At 38.7% G+C, this 18,774-nt stretch overlaps 1 protein-coding gene across 3 annotated transcripts in view; it reads left to right on the plus strand.

Annotated features, from left to right (window-relative positions):
- Nucleotides 1-18,774, plus strand: part of RBMS1 (RNA binding motif single stranded interacting protein 1) — a 141,559-nt gene that overhangs the window by 72,079 nt on the left and 50,706 nt on the right. For all 3 annotated transcript variants that reach the window (XM_015634579.3, XM_015634580.3, XM_015634581.3), the window contains exon 2: nucleotides 5,356-5,531. In XM_015634579.3, the coding sequence (XP_015490065.1) occupies nucleotides 5,356-5,531 (176 nt within the window). The remainder of the gene's footprint in view (nucleotides 1-5,355; nucleotides 5,532-18,774) is intronic.

Below are 18,774 nucleotides of genomic sequence, written 5' to 3' on the forward strand. Positions count from 1 at the left end.
CACCACCTAAAGAAATATGGAATAGGCTTACATCCTGGTTATGGAAATAGCTCTGTCTGATCACAAAACACGATATCCATAGTTTCTGCCTTATGCAGTACACCAGCCTTTTCTGGAATAGTCCTGTTGACTCTCACTATGAGATCATGTTTTTTACCTGAGCAAAGAGAAGTTAGGGTCAGTGGTTTAAAGGAGAAAAAGGGGGCAGGTATCAGGGTTTTTCCTGCCTGAGGAGATTTTCCACAGAAGTCTGGAGCTTCTGAAATACTCTTTATACTAGTATCGTGCTGAAAATGCTTAGATTTGGTTGCTGATCTTCCTGTGACAAGTGCTTATAGACTAAAGGAGAACAGTTGGAGAAGCTACCCTAAGGCAGAAGATGTGAGTAAAATAACAGCAAAGCTTTCAGTTTCTGCTGGTTGACTCATGTCCACTGAGAATTGAATTTGGAGAGGCCTCCAGAAATTCAGTTTTGCTTGCTGTGATGTTTCAGACATGATGAGGAAAACCATGAAACAGAATAGTGCAGGACACTCAAAATGGCATCTCTGCTGCAACTGTCACTTTGCTGTCTTTGAATAAGTGATCAAGGTTTAATTTTCCCTTATTTAAAGAAGGGTAATAAAGCAACTGTCTTCATCCATGAGTACTCATTTCTGTTAAACACTTAGAGTTCTTCTTTCTGCTGCAGACATAATTTAATTCCAAATGAGTTCCCATTTCCTAAGCTGTGCACAACGTGTTGCAGTGTCTTGCTTCACTAGGTATGGTATCTTCTATTCTCCTGAGCCCTTGCTTTCATTGTACATGTAAAGCTCTTTCTAACCTGAAGTGTTAGGTAGATTAATAAACAAACAAGCAATCCCCAATTTAACAAAAAATAAATCCAGATTTAATTTACTTTTTCTCACTGTTGCACACATCCACAAAAAAAAATGTGTGGTAATTTTTATATAAGTGCCAGTTACTGAAGGTGCTGCTTTCAAAATCAGGGAGGTTAGGCAAAGTCAGGCAGGGTGAGCAGGTGCTTGTGGCTTAGACACCTGAACAAAGCTAGGGAAACACTGCTGATGAGATTTTGGTACTATGAGATGATCCAAGTCGCAATTCTGGCTAAATCTGATGGTTAATGTATGCTGGAATTTATGGTTTGAATTTAGAGTAGATGTGTGAGAACTAACTCTGTTATTAAAAGTCATGGTACTTTTCCCATTAGGAATTTTAGCTGAGTGATTAAACTCATAATTGAATGCTAGCATGTTATGTAACTTTATATGCATGCTTTTATTGCCAAAGTTAGAGACTTAAATGGATTGCTACTGTAATGATTATACTCTGTTTTGGGACAGTCATTGTCCAAGTTATCTTCTGCTTGCTGAAGTTCTCTTGGAATTCTGTAGTCTAGAAGCAGCAGGGATCAGTATCTCTCAGTCCCCAAGGAATTTCTTGGGGTTATTCTGTTTCAGTTTGACCTTTTTTTATCTGTTGACAGCAAAGAGATTCTTCTGTTCCTTGGTAGACAAAATCCTGCTCTGACTCATTTGCAGTCCTTAAGCATTGAATGGTTTATAAGAAAGACAGGAATGGCTCATATAAGATGAGTATATTCACCAGCTGGCTTTCAGTACTTGCAATTATTCCCATTTGGGCTTTATATTGAGAAGAAAACACAGGCAGACAATTCTCCATGTTTTAAGGCCCTCCATGGGTACTGTTCAGTCACTGAGCTTTTCCTAAGAAGTATCTGTGGTTTTCCCATGGCTGTGGAGAGCTGGAGGGGATCTCAGAGATCAGGCAGGGTGTTGGGAGCTCCTCACAGCTGGCTCCAGAATGGGCTGGGGAGATCATAGACTGGATGGGCTGATTATTCTGTCACTGGCCTTTTTTGCTTAGATATTTGTTGAAGATGGCATGAAAGAAACTGCTTTGTAAAAAGAATGATCACTAATTACCTTTTGGAGTGAAAACTAAGGAGGAAATGGCAAACCAGTGTGACAGTGGTATTCTTGTGAATGGGAATATTGTCACAAGAAATAATGGTCTGTTGCTTACGTTCATTCCTCCTGTCCTTGAGTTCTATGTTTTAATTTAAGATGCAATGATTATGAAGAAAAATTAATAAATGTATTTTTATATATGTCGCAATATTGCGAGTTATTGTGAGGTCCTCATAGTAAAAACTTAAGAACAGCTTTTGATATTGTTTGATTTTGATATAGATTTTTAGCACAAACTACAGTTTGTAAACAAAAACTTTTCTAATTTGATTTCAGGTTTAAGACAAAGCACTCAGTTAAGATTTGTGAAAGCTGTTTCTAAACAAACAACCCCAAATTTTGGCCAGGTCTCCACTGCAAAATGTCTTGCCAGCAAAGCACTGTGTATCAGCCAGGGGTGTGGAAAAAAGTCATACATCCTCGCTGACATCAATATGTTGGCAAAAGCCCAGGTGTGGATGCAGCTGTGCAGGCAGAGGAGAGCTTTTATCGGCCTGGCCAGTGTTGTTTGGGGAGGTGATGCAACTGTGCCAGCAGACAAACTCTGCTCCTGGCCTGCGCCGGCAGCGTAGGAGGCTCCGCCAGCGCGGTCATGGCCTCGAGGCTGCACTGCCAACCAAGCCTTTGCAGCAAGAGCAACTGGAAAAAAGGCCCCTTTGAACAACAGAGGGACCTCTATAATTTAGTTTTTATAAGTAGTCGTCGATGAGGAACAGAGCGGAAAAAGTGATTCAGGTTTTAAAATTAAAGTTTTAATGTAAAAAACGTGTTTTAGTTGTATGGTTTAATATGTCACTGTCCCTTTAATGGCTGGCTGTCATTGGGTTGCAGCTTTGAGAGCTGCAGGACACCCAGCACATGTGTTTTGTAAAGCCTTTAAGTGTTGCAAAGGTATGAGTCTCTCTGGAAGCACTGAAAAACCTTCTGTCTGTAAACTTAGGAAGACAAGTATAGTCCCATTTACATTCCCATCATGTTCAAATGTGACCACTAGCACTAGAACATCTTAATGTTTAAATAGAAGTTTAAATTTCTCAGAATGGAGTGTTTATGTTTTACAGACAGACAGAATTAGGATTCCTGTTCTCTCTACACACAGACACACATTTTCCTCTCCTGTTTTGGCCAGCTGGTGACAAGATTTTACAAAACTCCTGTTCTTCATAACGTAGAAAAACAAAGATTTTAAGGGAAAAGCTCTGTAAGAAATAAAAACAAAACCAAACTGAAGATACTGAAAAACTTAATAGAGGCTCTTAGCCTTCATTTGTAATTACCAGTTTAGATGAAGACAGATATGTGTATGTTGAGTTTTCTGGTGCACATTTTGAAACCATGAACAGAGAGCAGTTTTGCATTTGATCAGTGTTTGCATTTTGAGAACTTCACTGAAGGCTTTTAGAAGAGAATATCACTGTGCCAGACTAAGTTTATTCTGTTGTGAAAATGTTTTGAAACTAGTTGCTCTGTCATTCTGCATTGCTTGTAACCCTAAAAATAATTGCCTGGCGTTACTGGAAGCAGAGTGGTCTGACAGACTGACTTGTGCTGCTATTGTTAAAATCCGTCAGTGTTTCCATTGCAGACTTGGAAGGGAGCATTTAATCTTTTTCCCTGGAAGAAATTCTAGATCAGTGCTTCAATTCCAAATATAAATATTTTGGAAGAGATTTGATATTTCTAAAAATCTTTATTAAAAACAACCAAAACAACAAAAAAATCTCTAACCCTATGGCAATTAAATATTGATATTCAGTTTTGAAATGCTAAATGATCAGGAATGTATTTCATGCATTTTTGTAATTTTTAGTTCAATTAAATTAGGCAGCAACAATGTTACTGCTTATCAGTGTTGATTTTACAGCAAGTCTTGCAGTTGGCTGTTCCAGGCCATTATAGCTGCATAATAAACTTTTCAACTTGCCAAATTGGAAGGTTTCAAAACCTTCCTAGGGAAACACAAAAAAGAAACACATAATTACCATAAAGTATCTGATATAAGGCATGCCTTTGTACTTTTCTCCCACTCATGCTTCCATTCCAATTTCTTGAGGTTATTTCCAAAATAGATTTGCTTTTTTGGTGTGTTTTCTTGTGTGTAGTTTCATGGGTGTTTTAAACAGAGGTAAACTCTAATCCTTTCCTCTCTGCCTTCACATTCTCGCTCCCTGCCTTGTGACAGCCAAAGCTTTTGCGAAGTGCAAAGCCCACATGTGATGTACCAGATCAGGGAAGTTCATTTTTTGGTTCAGTTTGTGGCTGTACAACTGTTTGTGCTAATCCAAGGAAGAAGGTTGGCACTAGGTTGGGATCAAGTGAGTCTACATTGATATCTCACTTTATATTCTATTGTATTTTTTCGTCCTCCTGTGCCTTTCCTCTGCATTCACAGGGTGCTTTTTTGCTATGAGTTTGTGGTGGAAGCTCAGGTTTTTGTAGGAAAGGGGCCACATGCAGCCTTTGTCACTTTGTCAGTGAAAACCGTGTAGTCACAAGATGTTTACAGGCAACTTCCATTCTCTACTGTATTTTTTAAGTATTCCTCTCTTACAGCACCACAGACACGTTCACAGTACTTTTTGTACAGTGCCCTGCCATACTGCTCTTAATGCAAATGATTTCCATACTGCAGATTTTCCTCTAGGATGTTTTTATGTTCTATTTGGGGTCTGATTTTAAGAGCAATAATGTTAGATACCTTGAGGAGTAGGTAGAAGAGCTTGTGTTCTTTTCTCCTTTTGAAACTTGAATTTTTTTACCAATACATAGAGCCTTTTTCTTGACAATTGTGAAGTAACCCACAAATATGGAGGCAGTATTAAAGTTCTCCCAAGGCACACCATTCATTTGAAATCAGGTCCTTAAGTTATCTGTGCTCCTTCTCTATCTCTAAGAAAATATTAGCAATATTGTGTGAAGTGCTAAAATCCAGAAGAGATAGAAAAGAGGCTTCTAATTATTTTTGTATTTCTGATAGATTAAGGAAAGAGCATGGTCTTTGTGTCTGCCACAATTTGACATTTGAAAGTCATAGTGATACAAAACCTTGTACCTGCTGGAACCTAGAGGAACAATAGTTCCTATTTCATTTTCACATCAGATGACACAATGAAGAGTGATAAAATCCTATGAGTAATATTCAGTGGAGGTGATATGTAATTTGACCCTGTGTCATGCATCAAATGGTGGTTGGAGATATTAGGATGTGCCTGTGAATCCTGTCCCAAATGTGGAGTGAAAGCAGTTGTATTTAAAATCCGTGGGTACTTGAGCACAGTGCTCCAAAGGGTAACCTGAGCTGATGTGCATGCTGTAGTTGCTACCTGTTCTTTACTCTAACTTGCTTTTTCCTTTGCAGCAGTCCATTGTACCAGCCCACCCAATGGCTCCTCCTAGTCCCAGCACCACCAGCAGTAATAACAACAGTAGTAGCAGCAGCAGCTCAGGATGGGATCAATTAAGTAAAACTAACCTTTACATCAGAGCACTGCCTCCAAACACCACTGATCAGGACCTGGTAAAATTATGCCAACCGTAAGTACTGCTTTTAAATGTAAATTTTAATTTCATACCTTAAAAGCTTATAGTAGGAATCCAAGATGTGTTTGGATTATGAGGGAAGAAAACCAGATTCATAAACAAACAGCCTTATGCTGTGATATGGTGGCAGGTTTCAACTTCATTGGCAATCAGAAAGAAAAGATTGTTTGATACTTTGGAAAGTGGGAATACAATGGTAAACTGAAGCAACCCACTGCTTTCGTAAAAGCTGTGATTACCCATAGTGCTGTTGAAATCACAGATAAAATTAAAACCTAAATGTGAAACTTGCTGAAGAGAGCCTGCAAAGAGGGTCTCCTCTGTTTACTACTAAGATAATCTGTTGATACAAACTTAAGTAATTGTTCTGAATCACTAAACTACAAAGTGCATTTGAGGGCTTATCCTAGTTCCAGACTAATTTATGGCTGTATGTTACTGCACAGTTATTTTTATAATTAGAAATAGCTGATCCACATAAGAATCCTCTCTAATGGCTGAAGTTCTGGGTAAACTTGGTTTAGCAGAGGGCTTTTAGGCATTGATGTTAACATAAGATTATTTTGCTTGTGAGAGTTATTTGTTCTGTTTTTCAATTTTTTTAGCAGCATGTTCCTCTTACTTTCAAATATGGGTTATGTGTCAAAAGACTGTACAGTTGGGTTGTTTATACACTGTTTTAAATCACCTGCCTTAAATATTTTATTGGATTTTGAAAATGTCTTAGTATTTTTGAAATTCATAGTGCACTGTCTGGAATATTTTGAAATCAAAAGTACACAGCTAAATTTTCAATACTATATATAAGAAATATTTATATCTGTCCATTTTGTATGAAAAATTATTAAGATCTGTACATAATTCTACTGTCTGAAATTTAAAAAAAAATTATGCTCCATTTAGAAGATAAGTAACTAGAAATATGCAAAAATAGAGCACAAAACAAGAAAAATAGATTGTAAAACCTCTAAATTTTGGATCCAAACTTATGTGAAGTACCTTTGGTTTTGAATATTGCAAAAAATCTGATACCTCATTTATAAAGGAGATTTTCCATTTTTATTTTAAAAAAAATTGTACTTTCAGGGTAGTAGTCAGATATAAGTCATCTTAGTATTATAATAAAAACATCTTGCTATCATTTTTTTAAAGAAAAAGATTCTATTTATTCATTTCTCCAACAGCAAATTAAATCCTTGTGTTTTACAAAGAAGAGAATAGATAATCAATCTGTGAAAAGACTTGTTGATAAATTAAACATTTTTACAGCTTCCCATGTGACAATGACCTCTTGTAACTTGAATTTTAGTTGCAAATGCATGTTTTACAGAAGTGGATTTTTCCTTCCCGTTTTTATCTTTTGAACTGATGAAGAAACCTTGGCCTGTGCACTCATGTTATGTTAGGACAGAGCTGTGAGGTTATTTTGCACTGGAGCCGCCCCAGTGACTACTATTTGTGCAGTGGTTACTATAGCTCCTTAATCTCTTTCTGAAGACATTTTGGTTTGCACAGTCTCAGATGTCATTGATGCATGAACAGCCTAGAAAAAAATATGTTCAATACTTTGCTGTAACTGGTCCCCTTCCTCTTAAATAGCCAAAGATTCCAATTTTGTTGCTGCTGTTCAATATATAATTGTAGTTGGAATAGCATCAATTGTATAAATAAAGAACAGGCAAGAACTTCAGACATGAAGTTGTTAAATCAGTTATGATGTGAATTTACAGACTTGGAATGTCATGGCACTTATTCCTGTGAGATATTTCCCTCCTAAGCATTTTACTTAAGAGGAAAGTAGATTCTGTCTCAAAATACTCCATTTCTGCTGAGGAAGCAAATGAGATGTCCAGAAGCTTTAGGTTGGACAACATAACCCCTTAGCAGCTAACTGGATCCAGCGGTAAGATAGAAATAGCAGCTCTCCCTGTTCACCAAAGCTCAGTAGTCCACTTTTGTGGACCATGGAAAGTTTCAGATGAAACATTTTCCTTCCTATAAATCTGCCTAAGCTTCTAGGATGTAAAAGGCAAGATATTCTTAAAAGTGAACCTGCCATGTTCATTATTTAAGCTGAGATAATACAAAATAAATGGAGAAGAAAATCTTGGACACACATAAGCCAATGAAAATACTGTTGTTTACCCCAGGTCTCTGAAATATTTTTTTGGCTCTTTCCAAATTCCTAAGATTTTACTGAGAGTCTTTTAGAATAATTTTAGCTCCTTTTCTCCATATAGAGTGGGTCTTGCTATCCTAAGAGGGTGTCCACTGCAGTGCTTGATGCTAAGAATGGATAGAGAGGTTGCTCTGCATATTGTAGAAATTATCTTGCTGGTTGGCAATAAGCAGCTCTTGGTGGATGTGCTTAAAAAGGTCACTGGCTTGTTTTGTGTCTTTTGGCTGATGTCAGACAAGACAGAGAAACACCTGCGATGTGAGGAAATAATGGTTGAAAAACATCATTGTCACTGCAAGTACCAGAAACATCCCATCTGCAGAGATTTTTCCTTCTGATCATCATGGACTTTATATATACACTCTACTGAAAAGTTATTTTCAGTTATGCTTATGGTAGAGAAAAATTGCTTTTGACAGAATCCCTCAGAATACAAACTCAGATAATCTACAGAATTCTTGTGTGGGGGATTGTTATACTGTGACTTTGATTTAGTCAGGATTTTCATTAGTTCTTGTCATGACAGCAGTGCTAATTTTGGCCATGTTTTTACTTTGTTTAATTATTTTTGGTGAATCACTAGAAAAACCCCTTATCAATTATGGAAGTGTTGGGTTTGCTCTCCTGTTGTAGCACAGCTGTGCAGTGTTTACGAACACAGTGAACAAATATTCACCATCTTTGTGGAAAAGTATTTTCCTGGCAAGAGCACAATTTGCCATTATACTTTTCTACAAATCTGTCTCCACTTTCAACTGATTGGTTCTTTCTGGTTTTCTATTAGGTAAAGGTTTTTTCCTCTTTTCCTAGCTGAAAAGAGCACATTATGTTTTTGTTGTGAGTGCTTGGGAGCATGGCTGCTTTTTAGAGTGTATTACTGGCTTTTGTGTGGGAAATGAAGCTGCCATGTTTCTGAATAGTTCATTCAAACTTGAGCCTGCTGCTCCAGTTCTGCATTGAGAAAACAAATTTCTTCATATCAGTTGTGCCAGAGGCAGAAGTGTGGGGAGGACTAAAGTAGGTATTGTTTGTCACAAGGATGTCATAACAGTCAGCCCAGAACCAGAGGAGTGTTGGGGGGACATGATGTGAGTCAGTCCTGGCCATAAGAGTTTCTAATCAGCTATGTGGGAGTAGGCAAAGCAATCAGTGTGGTGGCCCACAGATCCTGCCTTTTCTGTGGGAGGCTGGACAGGAGCAATCAGCTAAACAGGACAGGAGCAGAGGACAGGAGGCAGTGAGGTTTGGGAAAGCCTGCAGGAAGCTGCTGGACTCTGCTGTGTGGTTTCTTTTCACAACCACAGAGTGCCATTGCATGGGATCTGCTGTGCTGAGCAAGCCTCTGCCGTGAAGAGCTGGTTTGACAGGGTTGCTGAAGCAGTGGTTACTTCAGCCATGACTAATTGCACTCCCTTCTCCTGGTGTGAATATCAATACTTGTTATGCTTTCTTCAGCTCTTCTCTTGGTTTTGAATATGCTATTTAGGCTTTAACTATACTTTATTATTTGGTGACTCTTAATAATTTCTTTTAACTTATTGAATATCTGGATCTGAAGATACAAGATTAAATCCATTCCAGTTATTCACTGAAATAGTTGAGCCTGCTTATCTGATTAGGGATTTACGTGATTGGGTCTTAGGAGTTTCAGTCAGGAATTTGTAACTTGCTTTGACGTGTTTGCTAGGTGCTTTCCAGACTCTCCCTAAGCACTGTGCTTTGCTGAGGATGACCTTTATGCTGAAGCCACATGGTTCCAAAGCCCTGCACTTTCCACTGTCTTGCTTATGATTTACTTGCTGGCCTGTACAGCAGCATTGTGTCTGTGAAATGCTGTTTCTTCAGAGACCTCCTTTTGTGACATTTACATCATTAAATGAGGATGATGCAGCAGACCCTCCATCCTCCTGACAATCCCCAGTCCCTGGGTGAGAATTCAAGCTTTGAGGCTTAACCCAAGTCTCCTCTGTTCAGTTCAGCATAAATCATCTGGTCAGCTCACCCTTTGGAATTCTCCCTTCCAGGCTGTTTTCTCACACTGTGCTGCTTGTATCAAGCTGTTTGTAGTCTATATGATATTCTTGAAATTGCTTTTTCCTCTGGACAGTTTCACTTAGTTGGCCTTCCCCCTTAAGTTATTACTGTAGGGTCATATTGTGGGTTTTTAATGGGATTACATTTAGGAAAGCAGCTGCTTTAAGGTAACAAAATATAGAATTACCACAGCAGGCCATTGTTCTGTGCCAGGATGGTCTGCACACAGAAACAGGACCTTGCAGTGGCTGCTTTTGCATATGTGCATTCTGAAATCACCTCTCTTGTTGAGAGAGTAATTTAAGGTTTCCTTGCTAAGTATTCAACGTCATGAACACAGACATAGCTAAAACAACTGGCAGGCTAATGATTTTCTTGAAACATACAACCCAGACGTATATACAGCTTTGTTTCCAAAACATACTTAGTTATATGTTCCAATGTTTCCCTGTTTTGAGGCAAGATCACTTGAAAGTTGTTTCAATTCCCTCTTCTCAATAAAAGATGTATTTTCATTGTCATGTGACATTCATTAAGATATTAATGTTTCCATGTTCTTTGCAGTGTAATTGTGACCTGTCCCATGTTGCCATTTCTCATCTCCTGCAAACATACTTAGAAGTAGGAAAAGAGGTGAACTGGAGCTCAGACATTTACTTTAGCAAGGAACTAGCTCCACTGTGGTCACTTAAGATCAAGAAATTTGTTAATTTTACTCAGCATACCTCATTAGAAGAAAAACAAAAGCTGGACTTCAGAAAATAGTCTGAACATCTCTTGCATTTATCTCCTTGGGAGAGTAGTCTGGACAGGTCGTTGCTGCTTAGAAATACAGCACATGAATACAACCCCTTTAGATAAATGATTTGGCTAAGTGAAAGTGGAATGGAAGTTTTCAAAGCTAACCTCCATTTCTTTTTAAAGTATTTTCTCTTTATTAATTTTTCCTTCATTTTCCATTTTTCTTGCATTTTTCTTTCATGGTTTGCTGGCTGCAGTGAAGTATTGCATTCATAATTAGGTGGAATATGATTTCATGTCATAAAATTAACTGTGATACATCAGTGTCTCTGAAATGGTTCCCTTTGAGACCAGTATTAATAGTGATTATATTGTAGCAGGAGCCTATCTATTGTTCTTACCTTTTTAGGATAGAAAGAAGCCCTCTGTGAATTTCTTTTTTTCAGAGTTATGCGCACATTTTTTAAAAGAGTATTATTACATACATGTCTGAATAAGTAACACCAGGTTTACAGACTAACATTTGGTTCTAGGAGAAGATAGATTCCTTAGTGATTGAGCAGTATGTGATTTGTACTGTTCAGCTCTATTTTATAATACCAGTATCATGTTTTTCCTTTATTCCCTGTTCAAGGAATGGTTTGGGGTTTTTATTACCTGCAGTAGATTTTCCTCAGCTGCACTTTTCACTCAGTTTTGCTCTTCAGAGCAAACGTACCCCCAAGGATGGTGAAGGTGTGCTCTCCCTGGATGTATTCATTGATTTTGCCAGTGCTGTTGTCTGTGCAGTGGTGTGGAACACTGTAGAGAAACACCCAGAGGAGCCCTGGGACCAGATTTAGCTAATCTCAACTGTGTTCTGCCTGGTGATGCACCCAGTTTCTCAACCAGACAAACTGTCAGAGGAGGAGTGGCCTGCCACTATAGTGTGTAAACCGGCTCTGCTGGCTTCTGTCTGAGCTGGTGATCTGAGAGGTTGCTGTCAAAAATATGTATCCTGTTTCTACAGCTGAAAAGAAATAGAATTCGTTATTGTATGTTCCTTTTTCCAGATGCATCAGAGAGATATAGGTCTGATATGGGACTGAAATTCTCCTTTTTGTCAGGGCTTGACTTCCACAAGTAGCAAGGCATTTCCTTGGTCTGCTATAGGAGCTGCAATTGGCCTGGAGATGTGATGTTTGGTTTAAATAGTCATTTCCTTTGTTGTGTAGAAACTGATTTCAGCAGTTGTGTCATGAAGTGTCCAGCCTGGCATGATGTGAAAGAAGACTCTCTATCTTCCCCTCAATATTTGGACTTTAATTAGCTAGAAATAAAATTCAGACAGCTTTACATTCATGATCAAATGAAATCTACACTGAAATTCTCTCTGAGAAGTTCCAGGGTGATTTTTTACAGTAATGCTTTCTTGTAGAATATTAGGGACTCATAGATATCTTCAGGGAAATTGTAGTTGAAAGAAAAGTAAAAACTTGTCTTGTCCTCCACATGCAGATAGTCTCTCGACATGCCTTGAATTTAAAACAAATATAGTTTTCATTTTCTCTTTCCATATTTTTATTAAGCAAAGATTGTGGTTTTTCAAACGCAAAGCTTAACTTAAAAGCAGTTCCCCTCAGCACATTGTTTAAAAAACAAGTAATCCAAATACAGACGTGCAAAGGAACTCTGTTTGCCCTGTGCTCGCAGATGTGGAGATCCAGTGATTGCACAAGCTCTCTGTCCCCTGGGAGATGAGAGTTTTGTTGCTGTGTGGGGCCAGAGGAATGGTGATCCCATGGAATTTCCTTGAGGAAGTGGGGGCGAGAGAGGAGAAGAGAGTGGAAGGAATGTTTCAGCCACAGCTGCTTGTAAAAGAAGCACTAGGAAAACAGATTTGGTAGATGTTGCCGCCATAGATCTCATCTTGAAAAACAAAAAGCTGATTTGGTAGCACAGGGCTGGGTATTTGTTGTACAGAGATGCAACCACAGAGCTGCAGGACAGGAAAGAAATGTCCAGTGGCAGCTGCTGGAATGCCTTTGATCAGGGTCCCAGCTCCCCAGTGGCAGAGACCTGGTACAGATGGGAAGTGATAGCAGCAGTTACTCATTGGAATAACCAGTAATTCAAGAACATTTTGAAGGGGATAGTTTCATTCCAATGGGCTACTAAAAATGTTAAAAGTACTAATCAGGGTTTTTAGTGGGTTCCATGATGCCAAAACTGCCCCTTCTGTCAGAGATCTGTTAGGCAGGTGTCTCAGTCAGAAACCAGTCCAAAATTGACTCAGCTTAGAGCCCAAGTTGCTTTTGACCTCAGTGTGCTTACATCAAGCTTCTCCTTTTCTTCAAGAAACCATTCAGCATAGAAATCAGGATCAATATTTGCAAGCAGATTCTTATATCCAATGTCCAATATTTCATGTGGTTTCATATAATTTGTAGAAATCTTTTGAAGTCTTGACTTCATTTGCTAAAGGTTCATTTTGCTTAGCTCTGATTTCTGTAATGCTAACCCCTTGAAATTAAAAAATGAGCCATCTCATGTTGACATGTTATAAGGCCACTCATTTGTTGGATACCCTTTTAACCTTTTTTTTAACCGCATTATTGCCAAGCTACTTTTAGGGTTGACAAACAACAGCCCTAAACGCTTTGCAACCCACGTAATAAATATTCATATTTAACCTGCAGAATGAAAGCAGTAGCAAATATAGGTAAGCTAGTTTAATTTAATTAATTTAATTTAATTCAGATCCTCCTACCTCCAGTGAGACATGTAACTGAGGAAATAGAAAAAAGTGTTTAAGAAAACCTCCACAGAATGTTAAGCCTTGATCCTCAGTTTTCTTCCCCACATCTCCTAAAATTTTACCCTCTTTTGACATTCAGTAAATGTCATCTGCCTCAGTTCAGTTTTAGCAGTTGCCTTACTCAAGGTTCAGACCAACTCTGTACAAAATTAAATCAGTAAAGGGTTACTGAGAGAAGAATTGGCACTTCATCATTTAAATGTCGGTTCTTTGTAGATAAATATGCTGTACCTGGGAAAAGAAGTCAGATTTTAATTTCAATGTTGATAATGTTATGATGCTTGGACATCGAGAAAAAAATAAATTGAAAACTCAAAAAGAGAAGACTTTGATTTGGGGTCTGTTTTGTCACTGTAACCAGTACAAATATTCTGCTTGAAATAACTTGTGTGAGTTGAGTTTGAGTTAATCATTTACAGAGTCAATTGCAGTGGGAGAGATATGTTCTGATTTGTACTCCTATCCTGCCCCTTACATTTCCCTTTCTTCTCTTACTTTACCAGAAGAGGAAAATGATCCACCAAAATGTGTGTAACTTCACTTTTGGCTATAAATAATTACATTTAATTAACTGGTGATTTTAACTGAAATATTTTAGCCTAAAACGTGCATTCTTCTTAAATGCTTGTTTTCCATATTCTGTGCAGTTGTGTAATTTTATATGTTATCTTTAGAAGACAGAATCTGAATCAGTATTTTTTCCTAGGAGAACATTGTGGAGTTAGGTCTTACACATTATTAATATTTCTAATCCTAGTGCTGCTTTTTGGCTTACATGTAGTTACTAATAAGCTTTCGCAAGTCTTCTCAAAGTATCAACAATTATTCTGCTGCATTAATAAGGACTTCAGTTTCAATGCAATAAGGAAATATGTGTTATGCTAATAAAAGATCTAAAATTGTAAGAAAAGCGCTTCATACAGGATAGCGCAGATACATAAGAAACCTCAAATCTTTTCTTTTTCAAACCCTTAATGTCAGAAATAAATCTAAAGATCTGAAAAAGAGCCAAACTACTTACTTCTGGTTTCAAGGACTTTGCTGAAAGGGTAACTGAAGAGCTCTTGGAGCCCAGAGACAAGCAGTTTTATTGTTGAGTATATAATTTCATTTAGTGTCTATGTCAAAGCCCAAAGGGACTGCTGTGCCCACAAACAGAAATGCTCCCCCAGCTTGACTGAAGCTATGTGCAGAGTGCTCCCTGATCCTGGGAAGCCCATGGTGCCTGGGCCCCACTGCTGCTGGGCTCAGAAAGCTCTCCCTGCCCATAGTGTGTGCTGAGCGTTTGTCTGATCCCGAGGGCTGAGCTTGCAGCTACACAAGTGCCGAGTGCCAGATGAACTCCACCATGTCTGGTTCTTTTGGCATTGTGGTTTCTTCTTTTCAACCTGTAGCTGTGCAGTACCCCAGGCAGGAATCTCCCCTGTGTTAAGCCTGAATGGCTTGGCTGAGTTCTGGAGAAGACATTTGGCGGAGAGAAGAGAGACTTTTTCCCTTCGAGGCCTGAGGGTATCAGCATGGTGGGGTATCCAGCAGAGCTGATGTAGCAGTGTTCATTTCCTTTCCCTCCTCGCTGTTTGTTTGTGGTGGTACTGTTGATCTGGAAAGGACTCTTTGTAAATCATTTGCCTTTCCTCCCCCTCCTCCCCAGAGATCCTGTATTCAAACCCTTACATTTCCCGTACTTGAAGCTACATGTTTTTTATCTTATGGAAGGCTTTGTCTTAGTTTTATTGCTAAGGCTTTTTTATTTGTTGCCAAAAGTCTGTGTGCTGCATTTTGAAGATCTCAAATAATGAGAGAGAAAGTCTTGTTTTCTGTTCCCTTTTCTCTGTGACAGCTTACAGGGCTTCCACACTTCAGAACAGAGGTACAGTACTAGCAGTTAAAGACTATTAAGCCAGGACTGCTGCTGAAAAGTCCATCATCATACAAAGGCCTCAGCATGAATGTACTTTTTAAATGTAAATTAGGATCAGTTCTTTTTGAACATCTTCCAAATACTCAGAGTTATGACATTTTAAAAATACACAAGAATCTATCCCAGTCCTCTGTTCTTCCCAACTGAATTGCATATTACTTTGTTCCATGGGAAATTCTGAAGGGTTTTTTCCACCCATTTTATTTATTTCTTCATTAATCACATATTTGTTAATTATCTTTGAAGTCTAGGACACTCACATAGAATTATGCAGTTTCACAAATGTCATTAAATATTTTGAAAAGAGTGGCCCTCTCAGGAAGAGGGGACAGCTCTGACTGCCGCTGATCAGCTGTTTCCCATCCAGCACTTGAACTGCGGTCAAGGTGATAATCTGGGGAGCACAGACTCACTGGTCTGGATGTAGCTGAAAGGTGAGCAGTAGCAAAACCTGACTTTGAAAAGTGGTTACTGAACTAGTATCTTAGTGGTGGGTATAGGCTTTGGGAACATGGTTAGTTTCTTTATCTCACAGGATTTAAAAACATATAGTTTAATTAGAAACAGACCAGAATACATCAAAATATCCAGCTGTAAAGCCAGATGCTCAATTCTTTATAATGGTATATACTAGTAGAAACTCTTCTGAAGAAGGCATCCACTGCTATTTATATCACCACCACAAAATTATTTAATATTTTACCATGAAAAAGGAGAAATTAATTCCTGTTTCTCTCTGAAGATTTTCATGTTCTTGTGATAGAAGATATCTGAGTTGCCTGTAGGGCGTCTGAGATTTCCTCGTCATTTTCTGGTAGTTACCATGCCTTGTTTTGTCCTTTCCACAAGTGAGAGATGGGGAGGGAGCTTAAAGTGCAGAGGAAAGAGTAAATTTTCAGAATTTTGTATTGTAGTCAGGAGGGAGTATTTCTGAGGGCTATGTTTTCTTTTGCTTACTAGTGTCTTTTCCAAACTTCTGCTTTTTTTCAGGGGGAGAGAATTTGCAAAAAAATTAATTCTTCCTCAAGAATTTTGCTGGATTTGTATTTGGATATGGGTCCCCTAGTGTTCAGGTTCCAGTATTTTTGTTCATGGTTGTGACAAAGATATTTGACAACTCTTGAGTTCAGCTTCCTCAGTGGTGGAGGAAATGTGGAGCTCTTTCTCTCAAGTTGCTTTCCCCTAGTGGTAGAGGTCAGCATTTGGCTGCAACAGTTCTTAATTTTTTTTGGCGGGCAGTTCTCTGACATTCCTAATGCTGAGATCATCCTCCCTAGGTTTTCAGAAGAACATCTGACTGGGGTTCAAATTTTTAACCTTCTGCTGGTCTGTCCATGTAGTATGTTACAGGAGAGGTTTCGGTCCTTGCCATTAATAATTAATTTGTTTCTAGATACCTGTTGTTAACACTAAGGTCTGTTAATTTGTGGTTTCTTCCTTTCATTGTGATTTGGTTTCATGTTAAGGGTGTGGATTCTTTTAATCCCAAGTATAATTTAAGGGAATAAAAGTATCATTAAATTACTGCAGTCTGAGTCATACTTGGTCTGTGAGTTTAGTTCCCTGGCCTTCCCACACGGCGTTTCAGATATGCAGTGGGCTGAGGGTGTTCAGGAAAGACTTTAGAGTGACCTAGATACTATTTAACTCTTAACTAGGGGGTGGCTCTCTGGCACTGAGTACAGCTGTTGCCTCTTTCCATTCTCAGTGTTTCCCTATGTGATAATTGTATCCATTACATTTCCCTGCCTCTGAGTGGTTTTCATATAAAGTACTCTAAGGTTTCTGTTTGGATTGTTACAAGCATCTTGTTTAATTAAATTTAAAAAATTTAGAAAACTAACTACTTTAAAACCTGAAGTGTAGGCATGGAGATTCATCCTCAGAAGTTACGACTTCTTTCCTATTGCACTTTATCATTTCTAGGAGAAAAGCTTGTTCTGCTGCCCTCTTGCAGGCAAAGAATTAGTTATCTCAGGCTCTCTGAAACAAAAAGGTCAGTAAAGCCCAGAAACACAGTGATCATGTTATACAAGCTTCATTGCTCTTATATAATGTTGAATCCATTCAAGAAAGGTGGCGATACAGGATTGACTTTACTTACTTCGGGCTTGCCTGTCAGCTTTGCAGTCATGCAGCATTTGATTGATTTTTCTTGACTCTGTGTAAGAACATGTTTTTTAGTCCCTTCTGTGGCTTCTGATGTTCTGGGTTTGTGAAACTCCCACAGACGCTCCTTTTAAGAAACTTTGACTATATGTCTTATTCTGCTTAATGTAGTTTCCATCCGGGTTTGCAGTTGACACAACCAACCGGAGGATCCTAATTTTCTCTGAGCCCAGCTGACTCCCACCTTTGCACAAATGCTCTTGGGTTGAGTTTTCCCTGCTAGGCCAGCATTAACTTCTGTCATCTGTGTACTTCACTGTGAAGCCCAGTGATCCAGGTGCTTTCTTGGGCACACTGCTGAAAGTACAGTCTGGGACAGTGGACTTGCCCTTCCATGATGTATTTGACATAGTCATCATGCAAGTGAGTGGAGATGAGGGTCTGGGGATCACATGAGTTTCAGCCAGCTCTGTGTGTTCTCCAGGGCAGTCTGGTGGTGCCCAGGGTGTGTGACTGCAACTCTGGCTGCAGCTCTGGGCTCATGGGCTGATGGTGCAGTGGTTCCAGAGGCCTTCAGTTCTCCTGGGCTGCTGCAGTGATGGGATCAGAACAGGTTAATGACATTTTTAAAGAAAAGGGTATATTTAAGCTACCAAAAGCAGATTTTCATGTAAGTATGCATTACATACCCTTTGAAAACTGCAGAAATTAAACTCTGCCTCCTGCTTGCTTCAGTCAATATTCAAAAGACCATCTAAGCAGTGTGAAACTGAGGAAGTGGCACTGAATATGACCCTGACACATCAGCCACAGAGGCTGTGTGTTTTATTTTGTGTTACAGCTTGTGATTGCTCATCTATCTAAAATTTGGCAACAGATGGATAGTATTTTTTTTAATGCATGACACTCCTCTATCTCTGTCTCAGCACCTAATACTACTGAAGCATCTTTTCAACAGAGCCATGCAGTTACAATCAATAATATGTGAGCTGATATTTCTGCTCAATAACATACAGCCACTTAAATGCCCTTCTGAAGTATATTGACCCCTGGAGAGAGCTACTTTAGTACAGCCATCTTCCCTATTGAAATGGAGATATTTGCTATTCAGCACAGCTGGGACTTGAGACTACAGAAGCAGATTCAAATAGAGATAAAGTCTACATGCTGTGCTATTAAGGGGACAAGGCATTGGGAAGGCTTACCAGTGATTTTGAGTAATTTGTCCATTTAGCTCTGTTCTAATAAGATTGACATTAAGTTACTAGAAATTAAAGGAGTTCGTACTTTATTTGTTGTAGTGTCTTCATTACAAGGTGTTAGTTCCGATATAGAATAGCTGTTGAAAGCAGGATGTTACTATGAGTATGTTGTGAAAGAACCACTGTAAAATGCAGTTCAGATAAATTAGAAGTTATTTGAACATACAGGGATTTTTCCTCTCCTGCCTTCCAGA

The sequence above is a fragment of the Parus major genome, chromosome 7 (genome assembly GCF_001522545.3).
Source record: "Parus major isolate Abel chromosome 7, Parus_major1.1, whole genome shotgun sequence".
Taxonomy (NCBI): Eukaryota; Metazoa; Chordata; class Aves; order Passeriformes; family Paridae; genus Parus; species Parus major.